Genomic DNA, 27,844 nt, shown 5'->3' on the forward strand with positions numbered 1-27,844 from the left:
ATAATACAATTATTTGTGTAGGGTAAAACTCCATCATGAATAGTAGTTTTTAGAAAACCACATGTAAATAAATTTCATATAAATTGTGACATATGATTAAAAATTTGCAAATAAACCTCACCATATTACACACGTTGTTCCTTTTGGAGATATGGAATCACATAACTTTAGCTACTAGAAAATCTACATACATATATTCCTATCATTATCTTGTTTATTATTGTTTTATGGTTACTATGATTTTAATTATACATAAAATGACGCAATGCTGACATGGCAAAATAACGACTGTTTACGCCGACTTAAGAAAACCGTACAATGGCGGCAAAATACATTAGTATAATCCTAGGTTGACGGTTTTCCGGTTTTTACACGGTTTAACGTGATCCATTTCCACTTGGCTGTTCCCCGTTCCGTTTTTCACTATACGTAATGAAATTAATAAAATGTAAAATGGACCCGCCCAATGGCATTCTTGTAATAATCTTCTATGTATCTGCCTCATCACATGACTTTTTTTTCCCTCCATTCTATTTTATATTTTGAGGGACACAATAATACAACTATGTCTCCTTTCCGTACTCTCACCTTCCTAATGCGTGTATCTCACGACTTGTTTTGTACACCCTTGATCACTTACATACTCGCAACAGTATCCAAATACCGTATAGATATATTGCTAATAATTAAGCCATATTGTACATCATAGTTGTCTACTTGTAACTTTTGACTCAATTTAAAAACATTATTTTAGACTCATTACTCGACTCGTAGAAATTTTGACATTTTTATATACTACATAATATTGTATAATTATATATATGTTACGTACTTATAAACAAAATATATATAAGTTGATTATCTTAATTGATTACCAAAATATTACATATTTAAACTTACATTGATCTCTAATTCGCACTAAAGTGATCAAAAATACATCAATAACATACAAGATAATGTGACCCTAAATATGATATATAATATATAACCATATTATCAAACTATTTCCGACTCGTATTAAATCGTTCCAAGTTCACACTGTGACTTGTAAGAGTCAAGCGAGAAAAGATTCACCCAGCAAATCGGCTCATTTTTGGTGTAAATTAACTCGACTCGTAAAAATTAACTCTAATTCGTAAGAGTCTAATAAATATGGTACACATAAACTTTAGGAAGCCATATATCATAGGCTCAATAATGATGTAACATTATTCTTTTGTTACAAGGATTTGATACATATATACTCTAGTCTAGCTAGCCATTATGAAACTTTGAATTGTTTTTTAAAATCAATTTAAACTAGCCGGTTTAATTGAATTATAAAAGACCAGGATTTTAGTTTTAACTGGATTTTAGATCCGTGTCCAACACTGGACACGGGATTTACGATATTATTAATATTAGATCTTCATACATTTAAGTCATAAAAGCTTACAACTTTAAAAAAACACGGTTTTAAGTGTTATATTTTGCAAGTTGTAGTACAATAATCATAGGTTCCTCACTGTCATTATTAGCCTAGACATATTGATGAAATTGTTTGTCGTAGTCATTTCGCAAGGCACATGCTATATATAATAATTTCTCCATTATAATATATTTTGAAACAGATGTGCTCATAATGTGATATTATTAGGAAAAATTATTAAGAACTAAAATATAAACATATTTGTGATCCCGAACTTGACATTCAAGTATATGTATTTAATCATGATGCGCGTTCATAACACGCATATGTTTATTTTCAATCACTTGTTCTATGATTATATGATAACAATTAGGATTGTTTTTATATTTTTTTGATAACAATTAGGATTCTTCTAATATTTGTTAATAAGTCATTAGGTTTTCAAATAATTTTTTGTAGAAAATATTTCATATGTTAATTTGTTTTTATTTAATTAAATGATTGTAAATTTTAAAAAATTCTCTCAAGTTAATGACTAAAAATAAATATAAATTAAGTATTCAGGGCTAAAAAGTATAAATTATTGATGAAAAACAAAAAAGTGTAAATTAATGAGACTTTTTTTACAAATTAATATAAATATTAATATAATAATATATTTGGATAATGATTATTAAGATTTTTAATTTGTAGTTTATCTAAATGATGACATCATCAAAAGTCAATTTGATGAAATCGAACGATTTGATTGGTTAATTAGTCATTAGTTTAACTGTCTTATAGTATATATTAAAATAAAATTTGTCGGTTTTGTTTTCCAGTTGAACAAAATCTCTTCTTTATTGAATTTACACTTATATACTTTTATATATATATATGTATATATAATATATAATGATTGGTATTTTAAGTGTTATTTTAGGTTATTTGTAGAGTTTAACACTTGTATATTATTAGATGTAACTATTTATTATTATTTTTAAGTGAGATAGAGATATATTGGATAAAAACTTTGTAACACATCATTCACGAAAGTAGAATTGGAATCTGATTTAACCAATTGTTTAATTAAAACCCGACTAAATTGATTAAAAACAAGAAGAAAAAAAGACTTTTTTTATATATGTTGGATGAGAGAAAGTATACTACAATCTCTCTGCTTGGAAGGTGGTAGATATTAGAAGGTGGGGTGTCACTTGGTGGTCTATATAATTGATATCCATATTTTGATAGGCCCTTTCCTCTTTTCCACCTTTTGCTTTCTCTCTTCTTTCATTCCTTCCCTCCATATCTCTCTCTCTTCCATTTCTCATTTTCTTTTCTTTTTTTTTCCTTCTAGGTTTATAATAGCTGGATTTCTGACCTTATTGTCTGCTTGATCATCAACACCATCCTTTTCTTACATCTTTGTTTTCTTTTCTTTCTTTTATTTTTTTTCCCCTTAAACCCTATAGTTAGTTTTTATTATCCCCCCACAACTTCTCTTATACCAACCAACTTCAACAAAGATGACTCAGGCGGCGGCTGTGGCGGCGACGGTAACACCCACTACTACTAACTATACCGCCGGTCAGTTTGGTGATACAACTTATACAAAAGTTTTTGTTGGTGGGTTAGCTTGGGAAACCCAAAAAGATACTATGAAGACTTACTTTGAACAGTTTGGTGAGATCTTGGAAGCTGTTGTCATTACTGACAAGACTACTGGCAGATCTAAAGGCTATGGCTTTGTATGTAACTATATATATATTTTTTCTTACATATCTATATATATTTTCATATATATATATATATATATATCATGAAATTTGTTAAAGGGTTTTTCTTTTTTTTTGTTCATATGTACACCATTAAAGTAAAATGATGTACAATATTTAAAATACATATATACGAGAGTATATAAGTACATATAAACAAGGTTGTTTGACAAAGTTTGATGGGCTACATATTGTGGAATTTTTTGATCTATTGAAAATGTTGGAAATTAATTGCGTATGAAGTGATTAAAAATAAAGACATGTGTGTAGTTAGGTTTATGACTTGTAACCATGTGAGTTAGTACTAACGAAATATATGTTGGTTTGATATATATCAATTTTTTTTGCTAAAAATGTAGGTGACATTCCGAGAAGCGGATGCCGCGATGAGGGCATGTGTTGATGCAGCTCCAGTGATTGATGGTAGGAGGGCTAATTGTAATCTTGCTTCTTTAGGTGTTCAAAGATCCAAACCTTCTACTCCTAATAAACTTGGTAAGCATCAATTCTTTAATTATATATACTACAATTATGGGGGTTTTATTTATTATAACTAGATAGAATTCTAGTATTTTATGTTTTTTTGTTGTGTCTTGAACATATTACTATATCATTATTATTTTTGGATTTTTGGCTTATCAATTAGGTTTAGCAATGAGAATCTTGAACTTATATTAATCGTATAGATATATGTACACAATGCAATAGATAGTCGTCGATTAAGGATTTAAGGGGTGATAATTAATTTGTATTGGGATAATATCTTGGAGGTCATAAGTTCGAATGAATATCCTTTTCCAAACAAGATTATGAGAAAAAAAAAAAAAAAAAAGGTCTCGAGTTATTGAGTCATTGACTAAAGAGAATCAATGAATATTATTGAGTGAGGTAGGGTTTCCACTTTTATAAAGAAAATGTATATGAATGTAATGCTTTAATTACAACCACAAAACATGCATACATAAATATGTATCTATATGTGTCTTCCTTCTAAAAAGCAAAATCAAAAATAAAGAAACATGACAGGTCATATAGCTTCAACTTGATGGTACTATGCATGTTTATATCATTTTCTTTTTTATGCTAGCTATTTGATATTTAACATTCATGACATGTTATAGGCTAATTCTAGTAAACATTACACACTTCATTTCTAGTTATAATACTTTGTATACACTTTTTTTAGTGCAATTAGATACATAAGTCTTTGCTTGCAAGCCAATATAAACTTTGGATCAGTTTTAAGCATGTATAGCACATTTATATACATATGTAAGAAAGTAAGATTAAATGTGCATGGATATGTTTATGTATGTACAGTGCATGACTACTTAATTTCTCAACTAAAGGGGATATGTTTATATAGAGGCATCCTATGTATTCTTATGTACTCCATAAAAAAGGAGTAAAGGACCATTAGGTATCATCAACTTTCAAGTATATATCTACATGTACATACATTATAAGTTTTAATTATTGATAAGTATCTATATAAATTAATTAATGTAGGTGGAGGAAGAACCATAAGAGTTATGGGAGGTTATGGAGGAGCAGGATATCATCATCACAATCATAACCATCATCAAGGTGGTGTTGGGGGAATGGGAACAACAGCTTTCCCTTCAGCTACAGCCTTTCCTCATTATGCCATCCACCAAGGCATCCCTTTTCCTGCTACTAATCTTTATGGGTAATTAATTAGTCTCTTTCTCTTCTTTTTAATTATCTCTCTTGCACATGTACATATTTATATACATAACATACATGCAATAACATACATACATACATATTGTATGCAACTTTTTGCTATACAAGTATATATACATCACATATTCACATTATTGTATATTGTACAATCTAATAATACTACTAGTAAATATTTATCTTATATGACTAAGAGTTATACAAGTATGACAAATTTTTTTTTACTAATACATCATAGTTATGCATTATTAATATACACAAAATTATACAGTATAATAAATAAATCAAAGCTCTAGTCTATGTATTAGCTCTCAATTATATATGGTTGTGTTATATGATAAAAAGTAGTTGTCATATAGACATCAACTGTGCATTATGCTATCCACCAAGCTAGACCTCTCTATCCATGTGACCATTCTTTATGCATTACTTCTTTTCTCTATATATGCACATGTAAACAGTAGATTATATATATCTATCCATACATACATAAAATGGTCATTACAATAAATACAGTTGTTAATTAATTTATTTCCACAAAATGAATTAATGAGTGGTTGTGAAACCATGTGGGCAATGCCAACTCATGGTAGAAAAAAGAAATCATTAAACAACTTAAAAGCATTCTTCTTCTGTAAATTCACTTTCTGTATTCAGGCATGCTTCCACCACCCACATGCATCATTATCATGATTGCCATTCTCTTTCTATCTCTGACCATAGTCAAAACTAACCTGCAAACTGCACATGACTTGTACTGTAAACTAACAGTACTTTCTTTACAGACTTTTAAGCTAATTTTGGGATTTTTAGTCCTTTTTTCCATCCATAGTTTGGCATATTTCTTGTACTACACAACTATATATATCTTATTAATTATTTGTATATTGTTATTTTTGATGAAAATAAGTCTCTAAAATTTGATGGTCATGCATGCAATGCATGCATTTTAACTCATGTTACTTGTTATACAAGTTAAGTTTTTATTTCTCTAATTTCTTTTAATTTCTTGATCTTGATTTTAGATACTCCCCGTATTCTCCGGATTACACTTATCCAACGGTACGTTTATAATACTTTTAAGTCGTTACATATTTAAATTTTACGTTACTTGGGATGTACGGTTTGACTAATATATTCAGTGCGCTCAGAGTTACTATAATGTATATGGAGGTACAAATGGGCAGTATCCATTTTATGGAGCAAGCGTTGCTGGTGCAACGGGTGGTGGAATGATCACAGCTGCTGGTGCAGCAGCTGCAGCCGCCGCCTTCTATCCGTACTTGAACATGACAGAAGGCGGTCATGGAAACTATGCTACTGGTCAAAGCTATGGTGTGTACCCACACCATCTTTACCAGTATTCGCCGGTGAATTCTTCAGGAGGGTATGCACAACAATATGGCACTCCTATCTCCCTTGCTGCTTCTCCTCCATTGCAACCTGCAGGTTTGTTTAAGATTGCATATTACATTTTGAGTTTACTAATTTTTCTTTTATTCATTATTTGAAACTACAACAAGTTAATTGATTGCATGTATCTTTTTGTTGCATGTATCTTTTTGGGCGTATTTACACACTAAATAAATTGTCAAGTGTATGCAAATATATCTTATAACTCACGAACAAAGACATATTTGCGTCTTCATGCGTTTAAGTATAAAAAAAATGGACTAAATTTTCATACATTTATGTATTTTGCGGATACAATTTTATACTTTTATCGATCGATACACATTTTCAATACCATTCTGAAATTAAGTGTGACCAATTGAATGTTTTGTGGTAGTAAATTTTATATGATTAAAAACATGTTATCGATAAATGGCGAGTTACTAACATTTTTGACAGTTTGTTTTGCTGTGCCACAGGCGTAAACGTGGTTATACAATCTCCTGCTGCTCATCATTAAGAGATTCACAAATTGCATTCATTCAACCGGAAACCGCATGCATCTCTTTCAATTCTCGAAAAAAAAAAACCTTTGGCCCAACCATGGTTATCTCTACTTTCATTCTCTCTCTTTTATGGAGTCCTTGATGAATCAAGGGCATCCAAGGCATGGAAAAAAAGCCCCCCATAGGGGTTACCATCCAAATTTGGAAGACATTTTTCTATCTTCTCTTAGAAGGGCAGGGTCCCCTAAAAAGAGAAGGACACCCCATAAAGCATATGCATGTGCATCTCACCAACTTATGGCTATGAATTTAGATTCATAAGTTGGGGAAACTTTTATATAAGTTTTTTGGCTAATGGAAAAAGGCCAAGCAACAAAAAAAAAAAAAAAAACTAAGACATCATAATATCAACTTATTCCTCTTGAATTAAGAGAATTTGTAAATGCTTTCAAGTTTTAAACTTTGATAAAAAGGTGTCTTTTCATAATGTATACAAAATAGTTTAATCATGGGCATTGGAATGTGCCTTAAGTTTTTGTTTTATTAACTTGAACCTAGTCTTAGATTTTTATAAACTTGGCTAGCTTGTTTTGGTTAAAACTTTTTTTTTTCATGAAAAAAGTTGTTTTTTTTTTATTAAAACCAACATCCGTTTTTAGGGTAAGAACGGAAGTTGTGTCTTTTTATAGCTTCTTTGTAAATTTACTTTGGCTAAACAATGGGAGTTTTAGCCATGTAACTAAATAACATTAAGGCGTAGTTAAGTTGTAGTGCATTTAGATTTCTTTTCAAGTACGTAGCGACTTTTTAGCTAGGTATCATGAGATTCGTTAATGGAAACGAAGCTCAAATGCATTGGAAAGTAAACCGAGAGAGATATTTTCAATCTCTCGGTTTATGATCTCTAACACATCAACCATGGTTAGGACTCAGGTCACCTTTTCCCCCCCCCCTCTATCTCCCCTTATCTTAATCGCGCATTAAGTCTACTTTGAGACTAAACTCGTTACTCTTTTATTATATGTAATCATGATCTAAGGTTTGAACTTGGAGATTGTAACTAGGATTAATGTTGTTTAATTTCATGACTCATTCTCAATCAATGGTGATTGAGATATGAGCCTCTACTTACTCTCTTTATTCTCATTTAGAGACTCCTTTTACTTTCATTATCTTGCATATCCTTTATCAGCATCATTATCGATCTTTTACTCACATATTCATTAGATGTGTGTGGGTAAAAGGGTTCACCTTGGTTAGATTCATTAGATGTGTTTGTATAATTATACACACATGTACCTATTGTGACAGTTATTTTTAAGGGAAAAAAACTCGAGCTCAATCATTTAATTATTTCTATATCAACAGATTACAAATCGATTACGTATTTGTTATGACTGTACAATTAAGAGGCTGTGAGTTCAAATCTCATTAACAATATATATATTTGTGAGTAATTGTGGCTTAAAATTTTTTAATTACAAAATGACTTATCCTCAGATTCAAGCAATCAATATGATACCTTTTAGTAATCTCTAAAGATTGCCACATAATAAGTTATGTATGGAAGGTGGGCAATTGTATATAATAAACACAAATGGTGGCGAAATGGAACAACCTTGCAATAGGAGTGGTGTAATTCAAGTCTTTAGTTTGGTGCCAATTAATACATATCCTTGAAATTCCTTTACTCTAGCTGTGTTGTGTGACTAACAGAACAAGTTGTCATGGGTTCAAATCTCGATCACTTGAAAATTGTTACGTAAGTTCATATTTTTCGTTCAAATATTAAGTACAATCGTTACCAAGGAACGCCTTCATAAAGATTAACCTCAAACATCTAATATTGCGATCCGGCCAATATTGTTCAGACATGCAAAAATCAAAGAATTTCTCTTTTAGGATGACCAAAATAAATACTTGTTTTGATGTATATATGTTATCATGAATTACAAGCATGAAGAAGCATATTGCTAGATTTTGATAAAATACAAAGGCTAGCTAGCTAGCTACTAAAGGGAATGGTCTCTATAATCTGTATCTATATTCTATAGTTCTATACAAGTCATATTTAACCTTTAGAAACGACAATTAGTAATACTAAAATTGTCATCACAAAAGAAAACCAAATTTGGGTCTATGTCTCTGCCTTTTTTAATTAATTATTTATATAACCATCATTTTGTCTTCACTTTATGTGACCTACATTTGCCTTTATACTTTATGATGACTAAAACCTAACTTCAAACACCAAAAATTACCCGCCATATTATTATGAATTGTTTTATTTGACTTTGTGGATTTTGGTTTAAACATAACTTGAAATTAGATTCATGTTATTTCATTTTTGTGATTATATGGTTTCGGGTTACTTGGACGGCGTGTTTAGAGGACCTTTTAGCATATAACAATATACAAACTTGGATAATCGTTTTTATTTGTCTTTCAATAGACGTTGTTGAGCTTTGGCAGTTTGATATATAGGATTTGGTCGCATTTATATTGGACATGACTTGATGGATGTAGCAACTTTTAGTGACTCTTTAAGGAAGCATTTGAGGTTTATGAAGGAAGGGATTGTTGTGCTCTTGAGATAAACTGATCGAATTCGTAAGTGAAATTACAATAACATCATGCATCCAATCCACTGATTGATCTTAACAACAGACAGATTGAAAAATTTGACAAAAGAAATAATGCAATGTAATCGTTGGGTCAGAATCAAAATCATGATAATGTAGGACTACTTATGGGTCAAGGAAATGGAAACCACTTGATGCCTTGATGGGTTAAAAAGAGAAACTCACACTATCTGAGTTATTATGTCGTATCAAATCATATCAGGACTATTTTCGTATATATTCTAATATATGTACGTGTCGGGATATAACCTGCTTACCCATGTGAAGCATCTGATCTGCTCGGCGACCGTGGACATCTTGAATAACTTGTGCGTAATCTTTATCAATTAGCCTGGACAAAATGATGAAACTCAAAAAGTGGCTTCAGAGATTTGGTTAGACGAAGGTTAACTCGATCGTGTTGTCAAAACTCTCTGATAAAACTCTTCCAAAGCAAAACTGCATACCTTTTACACTAGTGAGAACGTTGAGTTTACTAATTACTTGGTAAGAAAGGCAAGAAAGTTGGGACTGGATTGATCAAGAACTTTTGAAGAGTTTGTGATATTTTTCACAGTAAAAATCTTCTTTGCAACAAATATGATGTTGTATAACCTCTGTTCTCAAAAAAGATGAGAGAAATGATAACTGGAAACAACTGTTTGTAGGCTTCAAGCTTTACAAGGCATTTAACAACTAAGTTGTTTAACTGTTTAATTGACCAATGAGGCCATATCCGGCAAGGCAGCAATAATGAAATCAAACCAGCTAAAAGTTTTGAACATTCAACATTCTATTTGCACAAGCATTACATTCAAGTTCAATGATACATTACTATTCCACCAAGTTCAATGATACATTACTATTCCACCGTTACTAGCTTGAGACTCGAGAATATTATAACTAGTTAAACGTCAAGTGCAGCTGCCCGGGCTTAGGTTACAACAATTTTCTTCGTACGCCACCGTTGTCACTAAAGCGACATATCATTTTCCTCATAATATTTATAAGAAACTTTTGGTACCAATTTTTGCAGAAGGTTCTACTAAATAGACGGATAATGCTGTTTTCTGTTGCTGCTTGCTGCTTGTATGCGCATCATATATTCCTAACCTTAGGCCTTAGTTCTTTGCTAGATAGTGTGGCTAATGTGGGGCTTGAACCGCTGCTGAACTTATGCACCAAGATGACAAAGCAGGGCAAAAGTATAAAGTAAAGGGCCCCCAGAATTAAGGGTGACAAAACCAACCACCCAAGCAACTGCAAAAGGTACATATATATCATTTCATGCATCTGAACAGAAGATTACATAAAAAGGCGCATAAAGAACAAAACACTATGAAGTCAACTTATAATAACTGGAGAAGGCGAAATGTGCAGGTCTGGTAGCGGGTCAAAAGAGTACTTTTTTGGCACAGATCAAAAACAGGTCAGGTCCAGTTGATGCAAACACTTTGTGTCAAGGCTTTTGAATTTCTGTGTAAATAACTTGTTTGTTATCTGATTACAAGAAATGTATATGGTGACTTTTGACTCATTTGACACTTTTCAATTTTAGCCAAACTTCTTAATTATATTCTATCAATATGACCGTTACAATTTAAGCAAAATGAGAACATACCGCACGAAGGATACTCCAAATGATCTCCATTGAAGCTTCACCAGTCAATACCTTCTTTAAAGCATCAGAGGTCAAAGGAAAATGGGCTCCGCCAGTAATAAGCTCACCAAACCGTAAGAACACTACCATCAGACTAAATAAGTAAAAGATGGATATAATTAAGAAGATCCATGTATAGAGAGGTGATATGAATGTAACAATTGCTTCAACAAGATGTTTATGACCATGTTTTTGCCATCAGACTAAATCACCGAAAAACAAATACAAATAAAAAGCCTGAAATTAATGAAAAGGTACGCGCAAAAAGCTTTAACACATGAGTTAGTTAGAAACAACTTACCTCAACTCTAATGGAGTGGCCACAAAATTAGCGAGCATAACCGTTGGAGCATTGACAGAAGACCCAAGCACTGCTATAGCTAGCCCACAGAGGAACACTGTCACCCCTGTTTCAGAATGTCAAAATAATCATACATACATATAGGTATGATCCTAAATCGGGTTCATCATAAAAATCCGCCTTATAGTCTGACTGTTCACCAACAAAAATTCTCTCATTCTAAATAACACCTTTTGAATGAACTTTATATAGACTTCAAGTAAGTAGAAGGGAGGGGGTGTAAACAGTACACCTGTCTTAACATTTGTAACATACGTATGATGGCTACCCACTGCTTGGCATAAAACGCGACTACAACAACAATACCCAATCCCGCCATGGGTAGGGGTTTGGGGAAGGTGCGATGGAGACAGTCATGCCTCTATCCGAAGGCAGAGAAACAGTGAGTATAGCGTACCCACTGTTTGACATTAAACATGACTCTGTCCTATAATAATCACATGTATAACCAAAAACAAGTTATACCCTAGTCAAAGGTGACTACAATTTAAAGGGCTCTAACTCTTGATGTACTCAGTTGACAGTTTTCTTCTGTAACTCTTAAAATCCTTGTTCTTATGTAAACTAGAAACTCCTCAATATATTTGTATTTACAGAACTGTACACAAGCACTAAAAACCATTTTGAAAACTTTATGTGATTTTCTTATGCCCCAAAGTATAATCATAATACTTCCCTTGATTGCCCTGTATCCGTCATTATGTCACATTAACTCACTCATACAAGTGCTTTTAATTAAGTTCAAATCATCGAGCATCGGCTTATGATATTATTTCTTACACATAAATTATGAGAATTCAAACTCGAATCATACCTACAATTGGAAACACTCCCAATGAAATGCCGAGAGCAGTTGATAATGCCAGCTGCTTAGGCTCTGCTCCCCTGAAACCAAATTATCATAATATAAAATACTCTACTAATTATATTATTATAAACTACTAATATGATTAATTTAATTAAATAATCAATTTTACCTGCCAAGGATTATAATGAAAGGATCAACAATCTTGTAGCGAAGCCATGAACCGATCGCTCCTATCCGTGAATTCGACATTTCTATTAATAGAGAGAATACAAAACGACGTCGTATATATATATGTTTTCCAACTTTAAATCAACAACTCAAATTTGCTGCTGCTGCTAATAATAACTTTGATTTATTTATAGAAATAAAAAAAGATTTGCTGTAAATTTGTTTGTAATAAAGTGACAGAAATGGATTCAAGATGCTTATTTCTGTTAATTTGCTTCTATTTGTAACGATTTATATTACATTAGTATTTGATATTTTAATATATTAGATTATTATGATTGGATCGTCTGAAATGTCTGATCGATGATGAATACTGGTTTGTGTGTTACCTTAGATCGTTTTACGTGTCACGTCTCTGTCAAATCTTTAAATGATTCTTATCCCTTTAAAGAAGAAAAAATCGTACACTTATTCTCTAAGTTTGACTTTTTATGTACAATTTTAATCATAAATAGTGTGTATGTTTTATCTACGATGTATAATACATGAATTATTTGGGTTTTGAGTATATCGTTTAACAGTGAGTTAGTAGTTCGTAGTTAGTATTCGAAATAGTACGGTGATATCTAATTGGATAGTATGTGGAGCTCAAACTATATATGTTTGAGATGAAATATAAGGGCGTGTTTGGTTCGCAGAATGTTTTTGGAAGGAATGGAATCTTTCAAAGGAATTAGAATATGAAGGAATGAAATTTGACGGAATGTTTTTGATTTTTTGAAGATTCAAGTGAGGGACGGAATGAGATTCCTTCCCCCATCTCCAAGGAATGGAGATTCCATCAAATAAGGGAATGTTAACATTCAAACGGAATGTGATTCCTTCATCTTTAACCAACCAAACACACTAAGGAATGGAATTCAATTCCAATTCCATCAGATTCCATCAAATTCTGTGAACCAAACGCGACCTAAGACTCTCAAACACCCAATCTAATAATTCACTCATACAAATGTAAGAATTAGGATTCAGATCCTGATGGATTTCCCCATATTTAAGACCTTATTTAAGTATTACTCATATATAACACACACAAAAAAAAGATTTACGGTCAAAGATGGGAAGAAAAGACCTAAATCAATTTAGGACACTTAAAATGAAACAGAAGGATATACATATATTTGAACTTTATATTTCTTTTTATATAAACAAACTCAATACCTTTTTTTACATGTTATTTTTTTTTTTTAATAACTAACAAGACATCAGTTTTATTCATTTGACTATCAAAGCCAAAATGTACATCAAATATATACGTTACCAAACCACCAGATGAATACTTACTATTACTACACCAAAACTATTAGATGACACATACGAGTAATATATAGTCAAAACATACAAGCTCGAAAGTCTCCACTGGGAAGCACTTAAACCAATTGTCTGTGATTTGCTTCATGTACATTGAATAAACGCCTACTTTGCTTCCTCGAATACGCTAGTTATCGTTGGTTGAATGTTGTTAAAAATCGCTTCATTATGTGCTCTTTAAATACTCTACAAAACTATGAGGACAACGCCATAAACTATTTTTTTTTCTCTTCCCTGATCCTGGATAATAACAATGAAATTTCAGTACATCTTGAATAGTAAAAGCATAAAATGAAACGAAATTACACCATTGACATATCACTCTCCAAACCGTTTATAAGGATTGACACGACTCCACTGTCATGTATGTCTCCCAAAAAACTTGTACATGTTAGAGCCAACTATACCTTTTATAAGTTATTGGATGGGTATTGGTATATGTAAACCGGACCTTTTGGATTAATGTTGGTCTTATGTGTTATTTTTTACCAGCATGAAACGGGAAAGACCACTTTAAGTTTTTTGCTATATACTAGCATGGTACCCGCACAATGTGGTGGTGGTGGCGGCAATGCGGTAGTAATGGATGGCGGCGACAACTAATGATGCTGACGACGAATAGTGTAGACTATTGATGTAAATGCAATTAATATAGTGATTACTTTAGTTATTTTAAAACTTGAGAGACTGGTTATGTAATTTATTTCATTAAGGGTATTTTAGGTATATCTGATGGATATAATCATCTATATTTGTTTTGAACAGTCAAAATCTAATATTAGGTCAAACGTCCCCAAATTGTTTATAACCTCATTGTAGAATTCCAAAATTAAATCACAAAAATAAAATGTTCATGCAGAGCGGTCGATCAACTAGCTTCACCAGATAATAGGGTCCTTCACTTCACTGCTCTCTATCCTTCACATTTTGCTATAAAAACCCTCACATTCACACACAGTGATAGCCATTTCAATTCAGTAATGGAAGACTACTTACAGTACATGCGAACTCTGCGCTCTCACATCAACGGTTTTTCTCTCTCTTATTTTCCTCTCAAACTGCTTCAATTTTTTCAATTAATTGAAAATTACTGATTATATATTCCTGTATATATATATATTTAATATTCTGATATGATGATGTAATGCAATTGAAGATGTGGAGGATCAAGCCGCGAAAATTTCAGTTGAAGAACAAATGCAGATCACTACGTTCCAGACGATTACGAAAGAGATCGATTTCGGTATTCCAATTTCTAATTTATTTTATTTTTTACTCAAATTTATACTTTCATAATTTTGCTTTATTATATATAACGAGAGTAAGTACCCGCGTTGCGGCGGTGAGATGGTGGGGTGATAGCTAGGTCTGAGAGTGTGATAGTCAAATGCCTACGGCCTCTGCCCTCGGATTTAAAAATTCGTCGAAAGTATATCGAATGACATCTCTAATGAAAGAGCATGAAATTTTAAGAACACTCATACAATTTTTATTATTTATCGACGTATGATTTTTGAGATAAAAGATTTTGAATGAATTGGAGGAATAAATGATTTATGGAGGAGAGAGAAAAAAGATGATTGGTTGAGATTTGATGAGAGAGAAAGGGTATTATGGTTATTTTAGATAAATATAGAATAGATGAGAGGGGTATTTTGGGGATGTACTTAAAATCAATATTGAAAATTTCAACTCAATGTTGAAAATCTGGAAGGAATCTGCTTTATAATATAGTATAGAAATATATAACTATATAAGTTGTTAGAAGTAGTTCCTTTTTTGTGCCTAATTGTTATTTAATTTAGGGATCTGATTATTGTAACTATAGTTGGTTATAGTGTCTGCGACGGTAAATGATGTTTCGTAGCATCAAATGAGTAGCTAAATATATACGAAAGCAAGCCGTAAGCAATATTTTGTAGGCTCGGGATCAAATGAGAAGCTAAATACACGTGAGAAGTGTGAAATGAAAACTGATTTGCTCTAATTCTGTAAACTCGTTAAAATATATGTAAGTGCATCGATGTTACGAAATTAGTGATAAACCTGGTGATAAACACTATTGATGAGGCACACACTGCATTTGGATCTTTTAGAGGGGTAGAAGCAGAACATGTTATTTATTTTCTAGAAGCACACATCCTCATATTGTAGAAACTAGAAAGTAGTTTTTACGAATACCTCTTGTTTGGTAACTGCTGAATTATGAAATGTTGTTTTTTTGTAATAATAATCATGCATAATATGTACATTTCTGCTCTTTCTTTTTCTCAGTCGATTATGTGAAAATGCAGCCAAGTCTGAGACAAAACGCCTCAAGGAGGAGTCTGACCTCATGAATAAGGCAAAGGGAAACATATGTTCCCAGATATTAGAGAGACAAAGAAAAATTGCTTCTTTGGAGAGTGATTCTTCCACACAGTTGCAGGTAGAGTTATTTTGAGTTTTGACCCGTTGAAATTTAAGTACTGGACGAATGATTGAATATAAAATAAAAGGTGATGTTATACCAGACATTGAGATTGAGGATACTTCAACGAGTTAAGGACTTTCAGTAGTTTGGTAGTCACAGAAGTAAGGCCTTGACTAGTGAAAACTATTGAGGGTCCACATTGCCACATTGGTCTGGCCTGGCGTATAGAATATACCTGCCAATCATAGAAAGAGTATGTGACTTTGTCAAAGTATCCTGGTGCTTCTGCAGAGAGAAATAGACTTTGTGGAATGGTCTACCACTCTAAGTAATGCTTTTAAGCCTGTATGTAAGTGCTGTTAGAGGGAAAAATATTGTTGTCGATAACCAAACAGTGCTTTTAAAAGGTTGTTTGTTCTGTGTTGATTGCAAGCAACAGGCCATATGGGCATCTTTGAATTTCCGCCTATCTCGATTTAGTTCTTTTGGTAACTGTATGAAGTTTCATGAAGCTCAGATGTGGTATCTATTGATTGGCAGATGCTATATATGGGTCTACATGGGAGTATGTGTAGGATTTAGCTGCTTGATTTTATAGAATGAGTAGTACTATGCTTTTTACTTGCTTATATATGTTCCCCTTTAATACTGGATACTTCCACCGTTTATAACTGTTATAAAAAGAGACTTTGTGGAATGATCTAGTTGTTATCATTTAGAACTGTTTCTGGTAGATAAGCAACTTGTTTATTGTAGTCCTAGCCGTGTTGACATCCCAACTGTTAGATACTAACCATTACAAGATGTAACTCACTAAGGTGGGTTTTTCTTCTACTTTAGGTAAAAGCATAAACTGAGTTTCAGTATATGTTTCTGTAGTTTGTACAGAATAGCACATACTTGAAACAATTTATGAGCATCAGGTGGTAGAGATTACCATAAAAGACTACTGGCAATCCATTATGTGGAGTGATGCTTTGTCTTGATCTTAATCGATAAACATATGTTACTTGACAAGCATACCACTAAGCAGACCTATTCAAGCAGACCAAATGTAGGCTTAGCATCACAAATAGATATTGCGTATCTTTCATAAATAGTGGTTATCGTAGCCCAAGACATATAAAGTGTGGCTCTACAACCATTTAAACCTGTGGCTGCCCTGTGCCTTGCAAGAAACTCATGATTATATAATAGTTATTAGTGATTATGTAAAACAATTAGGATTTCGTCAAATCTTTTGCCAAACTTAAGGGATTAATAGAAATATGAAACTTTAAGACAAGTCACTGCTGTTTTGCTTCATTTACCTTAGGAATGAAGATTAAAGATATACACGCATTCTTCTCTCTCTTTCTTTTGTAGTTACTTTTTGCAAGACCCTTTGTTTTATAGTTGTATGAATTCTTTGGAAGTTAAAACTGGTGAAGTTCACATAAGAGAGACTGAAACAAGGATATATTCAATATGATATAACATTCATAAATTACTTCAACAGCATTTCAAGTTAGCTGATTAACGAGGTTTTAGCTTTTGTATATCTTATCTTTTGATTTACGAAAAACTGCAGACATTGGAGCTTATCCAACAGGAAAGAGTCAATTTGTCTACTAAACTTGCTGAGAAGCGGTAATTAGAAAGAGATTATCAAAAATATGATGTACTCCAGGTCCAGGCATTGTATAGTACTGATTGTAATTTGCTTAATGTAACAGTACATCATATGGCAAAATTAAAGAGGATCTCAATACCAAATTAAAAGAACAACAGGTATTTTATCTTTCTATGCATCATGTTTTTTTTGCTGGTGGTATACACCAGTTGCGTAATAACACTTTCCTTTTTTGCATAGGACTGGTTAAATTCTCACAAATCTAGCTCAAATCTTGGAACGCATAGTTTGGTAATTTCTGATCTCTACCCTTAGTCTTTGATTCATGTGCACTTTTTCCCATTATTTTAGTTTTTCGTTGATATCAAGTACAGTCATATACCTGTAAAATATAGTGATTGTATGTATAACCTGCTATTGAGAGTCAAATTTTCTTGATCAATTGCTGAAGTAGGTGTTAGTGGGTGACTGGGTTCGTTGTTAGATACCCTTTAATTTCAGTAGGTACAGGAGATAAGTTTTACTTATGCAAAGGCAACAGGTAGTATATCAGTCATTAGATTGGTATGGGCTGGTCAGTATGTTAAATTCCTTTCTTATGAGCACTTAAAGTTGGAGGAAATGGTACTGAACCTTAACAAACTTTACTCTGATAGTATCTATGATCTTCTATTATGAAATAATAATGAAAAAGCTTATATTATGCTTCTGAGGCATAACTTATTCGAAACTATAATAGAGGGTTATATACTTATATTTCAAGCAATTTTACTTCCTACTAATATCATAAAGGTTGTTGTTGTACTTGAATTCAGTGAAATACCCATGAACGGTACACTAGCGATAACAAATCAGGAAATGAATGTTTTTTAACAGATATAGTAACAGTCCAATCTCTTAATTCCAGGGGTAGACATCTACTGAAGTACAATTTCTTTAGTTATATGAAATCATTAAAATTAACATGATTGATTCTGAGTTATGGTTGAAGACGATGGTAGGAAGGACCTCAAAGTGTACCGATTTCTTGTCTCAAGAGGATCATTTAGTGGACAAATAGGCTGTCAAAGTGAATACTGTCGGTATTCACTATCATATTATCACTCCAACATTAAAATTTAACCGTAATTTGGCTAACCCGCTAAAGGGAATAGGATGGTTAACTTTCACTGTTACTTTCAATGATTGTCTCCCCTAATGTGATTTTGTATATCTTCAATAATTCTCAGTGAGTAAGTTAATAAGTGAAATGCATCTTAGAAGGAGCCATGATGGTGCTTCATATGTCAATCGTAGTTCTGTTGCAACTCATAACATCTTCCTGGTGTGATTACAAAAAGAATACACCAAATCAGTTTGCTGTAAACTTTTACCTGAGCCGGGAAGTAGTTACACTAAATTTGTAGCATAGCTCTTTGTTTCATCAGACTTGAAGCTCTTTTGTTAACGTAGAATGTCGATATCAAGAGGGGTTATCACCCAACATATTCCTATTACCGAAGTCTCCCAATCTTCATTGTTGTGGCATTATCTGATCTATTTGGTGATGGAAATACTCCTTTTAATGCTTGATTTGCATGATGCAGGTTAACACACAAACTGAGCGCTCAGCTAATGAATCCGCAGGTGCAGCTTCATCTCCAATTTCAACGTTCATAAGACTTAGTTTAGCTGTTATTATTCTATATATCATTAGTTCATCAAGTGTTAAAGAGTTCTTGCTATCATCCCTTAATGGGGTGGAGGCGTTAGAATCAGCAACCAATTGCTGGATTCAGCATTTTGAAAGATTAAACAATCTAGACAGATTTATCCCATTGACAGGATTCATATATAATAGGTGGCTAAATGGGTGGGTTGGATTGACTTGGAGCACTTGTCAAAACATACAAAAGTTTTCATAAATAATTAGCATGTCAACTGTAGTTATGAATTTTCTAGAACTAGTACAATCCTTTTTAGTAAAATCATTCAGAAGGTTTCATGCATAAAATAAAAACATTTTTTGGGACTTTAGACCCATTTGACCTGTTTCTCTTGATCTGTATTTTTTGACCATGTGATGCGTAAGGGATCAAACATAACCTAATCCAACCGATCTGTTGATAGTTGTCAAAATTGCCACCTCTATTGATACACTGGCCTAGTGATTAGATGGTTCACAGTTTATGACATGTTTCAATGGAGCAAGGGATTACATATACCAAAGACCTTTTATTTGCTGCAAATGCCTTTGATTGATGTTAATAGCACCTACCTGAGACTATGTTAAATAACCAAGTGCGGATTCTTCCCTCACAATGGCAATTTTGAAATTTATGTCACAGGAGACTTTGGCGCCCTAACAACGAGTGAGAGTCTGGTATGTATTCTCAGGTTACCTCTTAGCTTAAAACAAGTGTACTCTTTATACTAGATACTTGTGAGTTTGTGAATTTCAGGTTAATGCATACAAGGATACAATGACAAAGTTTGATGCCGCTAAAGCTATGTTTGACAACCTGGCAAAAATGAGGTCTGAACATACTTCGGAGCGTGACAAGGTTTGCACGAAGTCTTACCCTTTCATGTCAACATATGCATCATGAAAGTATTTGTAATAAAAGATATGGAAAAAAGTTATTACTGGTGAGGATCGGAAAGTTTTGGGTTAACCTGAAATACCTGTCCAAAAACACAATATGTTTGTACTTATAATTAGTGTGTTAATCGATAAATTTGAATAAGTTGGTTCAGAAGGTTTTATCCACTTAAAGTACTCTCTTCGTGCCTTTCAACCTGTTTGACCAGTTTTGTTTTTAACTATATCTTTCAATTTATCTGTTTCTTTTGAAGGCATCTAATAACTATGTTTTACCAGTCAGGATTAAACATCATCCAAGTTAAGTCACTAACAAGTAAGTGGCTATTTGCTACTTCTAGTAATTAGAATTTACAATTAATGGCCATATCTCTCTCCAGGTTTTAAGAAATTTGAATAAATTCTACATGCATATAAACGATGGACACCTTCACAGTTTTACGAAGATGTAGAGTCGAAGATTGTCTGTAACCTCTTTTAACTTGTGAAGTATTTTATGATTATTGGAAAAAGTTCTCAAAACGTTTTTGTTCATTTGCTGTTTAGAGAACAAGAGTATGCATGTGTATGCTAAATCTTTTGCCGGGCAAAAGATATATAGCAATTGGTTGTCATGCTCAGATATTTCTCATATTATCAATTGATTTAGATGAAAGCTGAAAGTGTATGTTTGTTTACCATCTTTTTCTGTACAGGCCAAGCAAGCATTGGAGTCTCTAAAGGGTAGAATGAACAGTTATAAGGTTATTTTTCATTACATATCTTTTAGTTTTATTCATGTCATGCTCAGATATTATGCATTGACATGAACACTTTTTGTCCCGAGTTTTGAATTTTATTATAGCAATCAGTTTGTCAAATGAGTAGAAACATTATATCATTTTAGTGATCATATAATGTTCTGAATCAATTATTAAGATGTGGTTTTTATGTATTATAAATATATTTTGGGTGACTACTGACCTGCTAAATAAACATAATCGGAATACATCCAGTTATAAGTAAAGGGGTTGATATTGCCACTCCTAATCACATCTGTCATAGTACTTTGTGTTAGAACTATTATATTGAACCGGGATACTCTTAATAACAGCATAATCTTGTTTTTTTATTCGGTGGCTACAGCCTGAACTAAGAGAGATGCCAAATGAGACGCTTGAAGAAGAGATTCAAGTTCTTATGTCTGACAAATGTGCGGAAACCAAGTACCAGGAATCTTTGCAAAACCAAATTGACACTATAAAGGTATATATTCTCTTGATTTTGGCTGGTTATCCATACAAAAACTAACAAATATGGGTTCATTATCTATTTATCCCAAAAGATTCGGTACGAATAGCTCTCTTGAGTGAATTCTATATATTCAGACTTGGTACATAAACTTCTTTCTAACTACTCCCTTATGAGGGACATATCTTAGAGAAACCTGTAAAGTATACGAAAATATTAACCTGCCCACTAATGAATGGGTCACTTGGGTTATGATCCTTCTCTAAGGGGTCAAATGGGGGTATATTAAAAAGAGAAATCAAACGGAAATCGAGTCAAATGGGTCAAATATGCTGAAAGCGTTTTTTTTTTTTAACTGCATTTAAAAGTTATGTTAATATAGTATATGACACACATTAATTGCTTATAAAAGATGTGAAGTAATTGGAGAAAAAGTTTTTTATGTAGAAAGAAAGCCCAATCCGTAACAAGCCATCAGTTTTGACCCGTTTCATGTCATGACCAGCCAAGCCAATTTCCCACCTTTTGACCAAGAGACAACGTATTTGAGTACAGGAAAAGATTTATATGTGCAAAATTCATGAATATACTGTGCAGAAAGATTTAACCTCCAATTTTTTTAGCTAAAGCCTGGTCCCCTTTCTTCTTATCCAAAATGCTAACCTGCCTTCTTGATGAATCCCACTAATTTATATAGTCTCTTTATGCTTTTACAGGGAATTTCGCATACAGTTCAGTGCGGTTGTGGAGAGGTGTACAAAGTTGAAGTGGATCCTTGTGTGTAATCGAATACTCTATCTGCAATGGAAGTACAGAAACTTTACCAGATTAGAAGAACCTACAGGGCTATGAATCTTTATGCGTAATCGAATACTCTATCTGCAATGGAAGTACAGAACCTTTACCAGATTACAAGAATCTACAGGGATATGAAATATGATACTAGTATACTTGAATATAGTTTTACTCAAATTTTATTGTCTTAAGCTCCCACTGAAATGTTATATGTCAAAAATCTAAAATTGATACTCCTTTGTTAGGAGATTATATGATGATTCATTTATTGAACGAAATTGGTTTATTTGGTTCATTTTTGTTGAAGATGAAAATGTGAATATATAATAAGTCAACAAACCATTAAATCTTACGAATATTGGGCTCAAATTGTTTAGAAGAAAAAATTCAATAACTTTGCCATAGATTTACTTAACGATTTGTAATTCTAAAATTCGGTTGCTGAGTTAAATACAAGTATACAACTTAGGTCGACTAATACATTTATAGAATGAGTAACAATGTATGGCGGGGATTGTGGGGAAGGAGAGGAAAACCAGTATGAAGAAGAGGGAAGAGAGCGGAACTTAAGAGGGGGAGGGGGAGCGCAATTTCGCAAATCAGATGAAAGCAATGAATGGCAGATAAAGGCCGTCATAACGATATCAATATTGTCATCCGTCAACTACAATATCCACCTTCGGAAAGCAAGGGAAGGAGAGGAAAAATGGTAGGAGGAAGAGGTATGGTATCATAATCAACAGATTATCCTTATTCCTTACCAAACAATTAATAGAGTTATTAACCAACTCCGTCAACTAACATACGGATTACCGTGAAATCGACTATGCCCATATCTATCTATATCTATACTATATTATAAAGGGAATTCATGTTTAATTTTCAACATTGAACTTAAAATTTCAATATTGATTTTAAGTTTTAACATTTACTTCCCAAAATGTCTCTCCTATTTATTCTATATTTACTTAAAATAACTATAATATTTTATCTTAAAAACCGTACATCAATAAATTATCAAAGTTATATTGGTGTTTTTAAAATTTCATTATCTTATATGAGATGTTATTCTATATACTTTCGACGAATTTTTAAATCGGAAGGCGGAGACCGTCAGGTAGATCACCCCATCACCACCACCGCCACCATTACATCACCACCCCGCCATCACCTCCATCAATACCGCAACGCGCGGGTACCATTCTCGTTATTAGATTAAGGACCACTCTAGTCCAACTAGAGGGAGAGGACATTTATTCCCTTCTTAAAAAGGGAAATAATAGATGAGCTAAAGGCATTTCGTCAATTTTTACAATTAGAGTAATATAGCTTAATATTTACAATTTGACTCCTCTAAAAAATGAGCAATATGTTTCGGCCTCCCAACAATTGTGTTCAAGTTCCGCCAAAGAATGAGACCCCAAGTCTTCAACTCCTTTGTCGCTTTACCGGCGGATGAAACAGACAAGGCCCAACTGACTAGGTGGTGCCAACGGTTCGGTGAAGCGACGAGCTTGCTGCTTGCAGTTTCAACAGCAAAACCATTGGCACTAGTTTTATTAACATTGGTCTCAGAAGGAGAGAAGAATTACATGTTTCTTTCAAAGAAAATAAAGGAACCGACATTATCATTTAATTAACTTTTGCTTAAGCTCATGTTGTTAGCAAATTTTAGCATTAGTTGATTGCATAAAATTGTTCTTCTGAATGCTACAGCCAAGAGCCGCTATTACAACAGCCAACAACACAGTTGACATGAACAATTGGTTTGGTCTCAGCCAACAACCCATGTTCCCGTTGTATAACATATATTTTGGAAACGTTATATTTGCTGGGAGCTAGTTAAAACTAGTTGCTTGGGCCTTTGATTCAAGGAGCATAACTTGAATATGATATTATTTGAAGTTTATTCCATCTTTCCATAGCCGCTACTAGGCGGTTGATAAACATTCTGCACATATTATATCCACGTTACGCTGTTGACCATCTCCATTCTATCATGCAAGAAATGACAAATTTTTAAGACCCATTGTACTACTGATCAGGTTTACAAAAGGCATTGTGCTAGTAGTAGATAGTAATTCCTGAATCAAAATTTTTCTCCTATCAAGGGTTGCCCATCCTAAATTAAAAGTTACAATGTGACATTATATTGGCCGGATGATCATCTTGATCGTCGGTAGGGTTTTCGGTTTGATTGTGTCGACGGCTGTCCTCTACTTTGCATTTTCCCCTGCATATCAGAAACCAAACTTTATGGAAAGGTAGACTTTTATTTCCGGGTTCTGCTTGCATCATAATGAATATGTCAGCATAAAATGAAATTGTCAATACCTGATATGATGCTTTATATGCTGCTCTTCTTTTGAGAAAAACCTTCAAAGCCTGTTTCTTTTTCTCTTCTGCTTTAAGTTTTGTTAGACTGGGTCTGTAAAGGATTATGGTTCGACCAATTCGACCAACAACAACTGAACCAGTGGCTTCTTCTAATTGACTCACTACATCATCTAGCTCTCCCGGACAATTGCTATGTATTTTAAGCTGTTTTACATGGCACCATTATTATAATCAGGCGAGATAGTTACTTCAAAATCAAAGAGTAGATTATCACTTCATCACTTCATAGTACCAAAAAGGGGAAATTAGATGCAGCAAAAGGGGGCGTCACTGGTGGTTTCGTAATGGCTCAAAAAGAGTACTTATCATAATGGCTCAAGTTGGGTAAACCAAAACAACTAATGAGTTAATAATGTGTGTGTATGAGTGCAACCTTTAACATTTAGTTCCCATAACAAACGAAAAGACTGGGGCTGAGTTCATTAAGACATAAATAGATGGTGTGCACCCAAAATAATACCATACAGCAATTCGTAACGACAATGGCAAGTTATTAATTCCAACTCTGATAAACACATAAAAATCTGTTATATAGGCTCGTACCTCTGTATCCTTGATTCCTATCAAGACAGAAATCCATGTCTGGTAGATGAACCACGACCATGTGGCCAGAGCGTGATTAACCGAGCCTCATGATCTTGACCATGGCTCAGTAGAGGAGATGATGCAATAATTCCTATCAAGTAGGCATGGAGAAATGTGGGTTCTGAGCTCCACGTGATTTTGTTATGTTTGGTCAATTTTGAGAGTGAAAAGTTAGATTGCAGATGAATTAAAATATTGACATATTTGAGGTAGCTGGTCAATTTGTGACTGGACTAACAATTTTACTACAGCATTAGATTTAAGGTTTTGTGCAACGTCGTTAGGTTGATAAATGGGCCCTCAAAAGAACCAATGGCTTATAGCACGTAATGAGAACCTAACATAAAACTTCTTGTCACATTAGACACAACGGATTCTGCAAGGGTTGCCTATGCATCACCGCATGGAAGTTAAATCCAAATAAGAACACTTGATTATATTCAACGATATCTTTATCATATATAATAAGAACCGTAAATCCGTCATGTTAGGTTAACTAAAATCAATTTTGATGCTCATTGGTATCCAATAGATTATCACCAGAAAACTGATTATGTTTACAAATAGAAATCACATAAATATATAGCATTATAAGCAATCAAAACCAATCGATAAGCAACCCAAAGGGGATGTTTGGCATAGCTTATTTTTAATATGCCTATTTTTGTCCCAGAAGGTGTATAACCTACAACCCAAATCCGCCCACAATCAACTACCTATCATAATGTGGGAGCATACATAACTCACTAAGCAATTACGGCTATTGGGGTGTCCGGGATCGAACCCAAGACCTTTCACTGTATGTGACAAAGATGTCCCACCTATTACCAATAGAGCTACACGCCATTCACCTATTATGTGCAACATATTTTCTAGCTTAATTGGTTTCAGCTTATCCTTGATATGCCAAACTTGTTTCGGCTTAGTTCTTGGTTTAACGTAAGTCATAATATAAGCCGGTGTTTGTTAATTGGTAGAAACTATTTTTATGTATAGCCCTACTCACACTTTATGACCGAATGTCCTTCTGGAAGCAGTCTTACGTATAACTTTTTACATCTCACTTCTCCCATACCCTGCTTATGCCGGGATTGGGTACAATTGTTGTTGTTCAACATTTACATAGGCCTAGTTTAGTAAAATCCATAAAGAAAAAAAAAACATAACATATGTTATTGTAAGTTAGTATTAGGGGATTATTTAAGTTTTCAAGAGTCTGGGGTTCATCTAAGGCATGCATGGTTCGATCTCCGCATGCTAATTACTAATTACTAACTCGCTGGAAAAAAAAGTATTAGTATTACCTTAAGAAGCTCATTAGCTTCAAGGGTTTCAACCAAAGCAATGGCAACAGCATCAGTAACACCAGATTTACCAATCTGTTGAGACTTAAGTTTTTTACCTAGACTATTAGCATAAGAACCCAACTCTTTCTTCTCTTTCCCACTAATTTCTTTTAATTTTGACATCATTTCCTTATGCTGGTTCCTTATTCTCATTTCATTCTCACTTGGAATTTCAGTTTCGGTGTCGTCTATGTTTTCGGGTGTTTCGTCTACGTTTTCGGGTGTGTCGTTTAATGATTCGATGTTTTCAACAACGGTGGAAAGGCATCTGGGAACATGGGAAATGGGAGTTATGGAAATGAAAGGGGATATAGAAGATGTTTGACCCATTATTGAATTCTGACGCACTGGAAATATAGAATAAGAAAGGATGTGTGTGAAAGTGGAAATATGGGTTGCTGACAACGGCGGTGGTGGACGGCGGAGGAGGATGTTTCGGAGGATAAGGGCCGAAGATGATGATGATAGCGCCCCCATGTTTAGTTGTTTCCTGTGTGTGTTTTTTGTTTAGTTTCAATCAATTTCTATTTTATATCTTCGACTTATCACTTATGTGTCAAAAAAAAAAGAAAAAAAAGAAGGGTTTAGTCGAGTAGAATTTGAGTAATTTTAACTTTGTTTCGTTATCTATTATTCGGATCGAGTTTGAGCACGAGTTTGTATATATATAAACTATCATTTTACCCGTGTAATGTGACGATGGTAATAATAGCTGTTGTGTGGTGGTGGACGGCGATGCTTGTGGCTTGAAGGTGGTGTCAGTGTGGTTATTATTGTAAAAATAATTAATGTAAAAAGGTAGTGTAGTGAGTCACGGTTTAACCTTTTGAGTGACCTTAGGCATAACCAATTTTGGAGGCTTTTTATTCAAAATCTCTAACAAAAACTTCATTTTTTATTCAAGTTTGGAACCGACAAAAATAAATGAATGAAAACACTTATAAATGATAAGATTACTTGATTCTAGTAGGTAAAACAATACAAGTTTCTTATCTGATACTAGTGTGATTATCTAAAGTTGAAAAAAAAAAAAAATTTAAATGTCAAAGTCAAATAGAAAAAGAAACTTAAAATTGAAGAATGGAATATGTGAAAGTTACCATTTCAAACTGAGACAAAAGTGTGTTTA

General features: G+C 33.3%; 4 protein-coding genes across 6 annotated transcripts; 2 read left to right on the forward strand and 2 right to left on the reverse strand.

Annotated features, from left to right (window-relative positions):
* The first annotated feature begins 2,678 nt into the window (after positions 1–2,678).
* LOC122607553 (RNA-binding protein 38) lies at positions 2,679–7,913 on the forward strand. Of its 2 annotated transcripts, none has more exons than XM_043780548.1 (6): positions 2,679–3,138; positions 3,525–3,660; positions 4,675–4,855; positions 5,895–5,931; positions 6,021–6,318; positions 6,721–7,913. In XM_043780548.1, the coding sequence occupies exons 1-6, from the start codon at positions 2,917–2,919 to the stop codon at positions 6,744–6,746; spliced, it is 900 nt and encodes a 299-aa protein (XP_043636483.1). In that variant the 5' UTR covers positions 2,679–2,916; the 3' UTR covers positions 6,747–7,913. The 2 variants fall into 2 exon arrangements, with proteins under 2 accessions (XP_043636483.1, XP_043636482.1); XM_043780547.1 differs by having other exon boundaries at positions 6,741–7,913.
* A 2,229-nt stretch (positions 7,914–10,142) lies between these two features.
* Positions 10,143–12,740, reverse strand: LOC122607137. The gene is made up of 5 exons (XM_043780058.1): positions 12,387–12,740; positions 12,224–12,294; positions 11,350–11,455; positions 11,010–11,142; positions 10,143–10,648 (listed from the first exon to the last, which is right to left on the reverse strand). Exons 1-5 carry the CDS (start codon positions 12,464–12,466, stop codon positions 10,487–10,489), a joined length of 552 nt encoding a protein of 183 aa, XP_043635993.1. The 5' UTR covers positions 12,467–12,740; the 3' UTR covers positions 10,143–10,486.
* Positions 12,741–14,598: 1,858 nt separating this feature from the next.
* LOC122606600 lies at positions 14,599–22,665 on the forward strand. Of its 2 annotated transcripts, XM_043779443.1 has the most exons (12): positions 14,599–14,785; positions 14,913–14,999; positions 16,051–16,184; positions 17,740–17,798; positions 17,885–17,939; positions 18,022–18,072; positions 19,368–19,407; positions 20,109–20,143; positions 20,223–20,324; positions 21,058–21,105; positions 21,488–21,607; positions 22,309–22,665. In XM_043779443.1, exons 1-12 carry the CDS (start codon positions 14,737–14,739, stop codon positions 22,375–22,377), a joined length of 849 nt encoding a protein of 282 aa, XP_043635378.1. In that variant the 5' UTR covers positions 14,599–14,736; the 3' UTR covers positions 22,378–22,665. The 2 variants fall into 2 exon arrangements, with proteins under 2 accessions (XP_043635378.1, XP_043635379.1); XM_043779444.1 differs by lacking the exon at positions 14,599–14,785 and having other exon boundaries at positions 14,930–14,999; positions 16,031–16,184.
* Positions 22,666–24,255: 1,590 nt separating this feature from the next.
* On the reverse strand, positions 24,256–27,222 carry LOC122606968. The gene is made up of 3 exons (XM_043779874.1): positions 26,674–27,222; positions 24,722–24,928; positions 24,256–24,620 (listed from the first exon to the last, which is right to left on the reverse strand). Exons 1-3 carry the CDS (start codon positions 27,190–27,192, stop codon positions 24,552–24,554), a joined length of 795 nt encoding a protein of 264 aa, XP_043635809.1. The 5' UTR covers positions 27,193–27,222; the 3' UTR covers positions 24,256–24,551.
* Between the last annotated feature and the right edge of the window lie 622 nt (positions 27,223–27,844).

Source organism: Erigeron canadensis, chromosome 7 (assembly GCF_010389155.1).
Source record: "Erigeron canadensis isolate Cc75 chromosome 7, C_canadensis_v1, whole genome shotgun sequence".
Taxonomy (NCBI): domain Eukaryota; kingdom Viridiplantae; phylum Streptophyta; class Magnoliopsida; order Asterales; family Asteraceae; genus Erigeron; species Erigeron canadensis.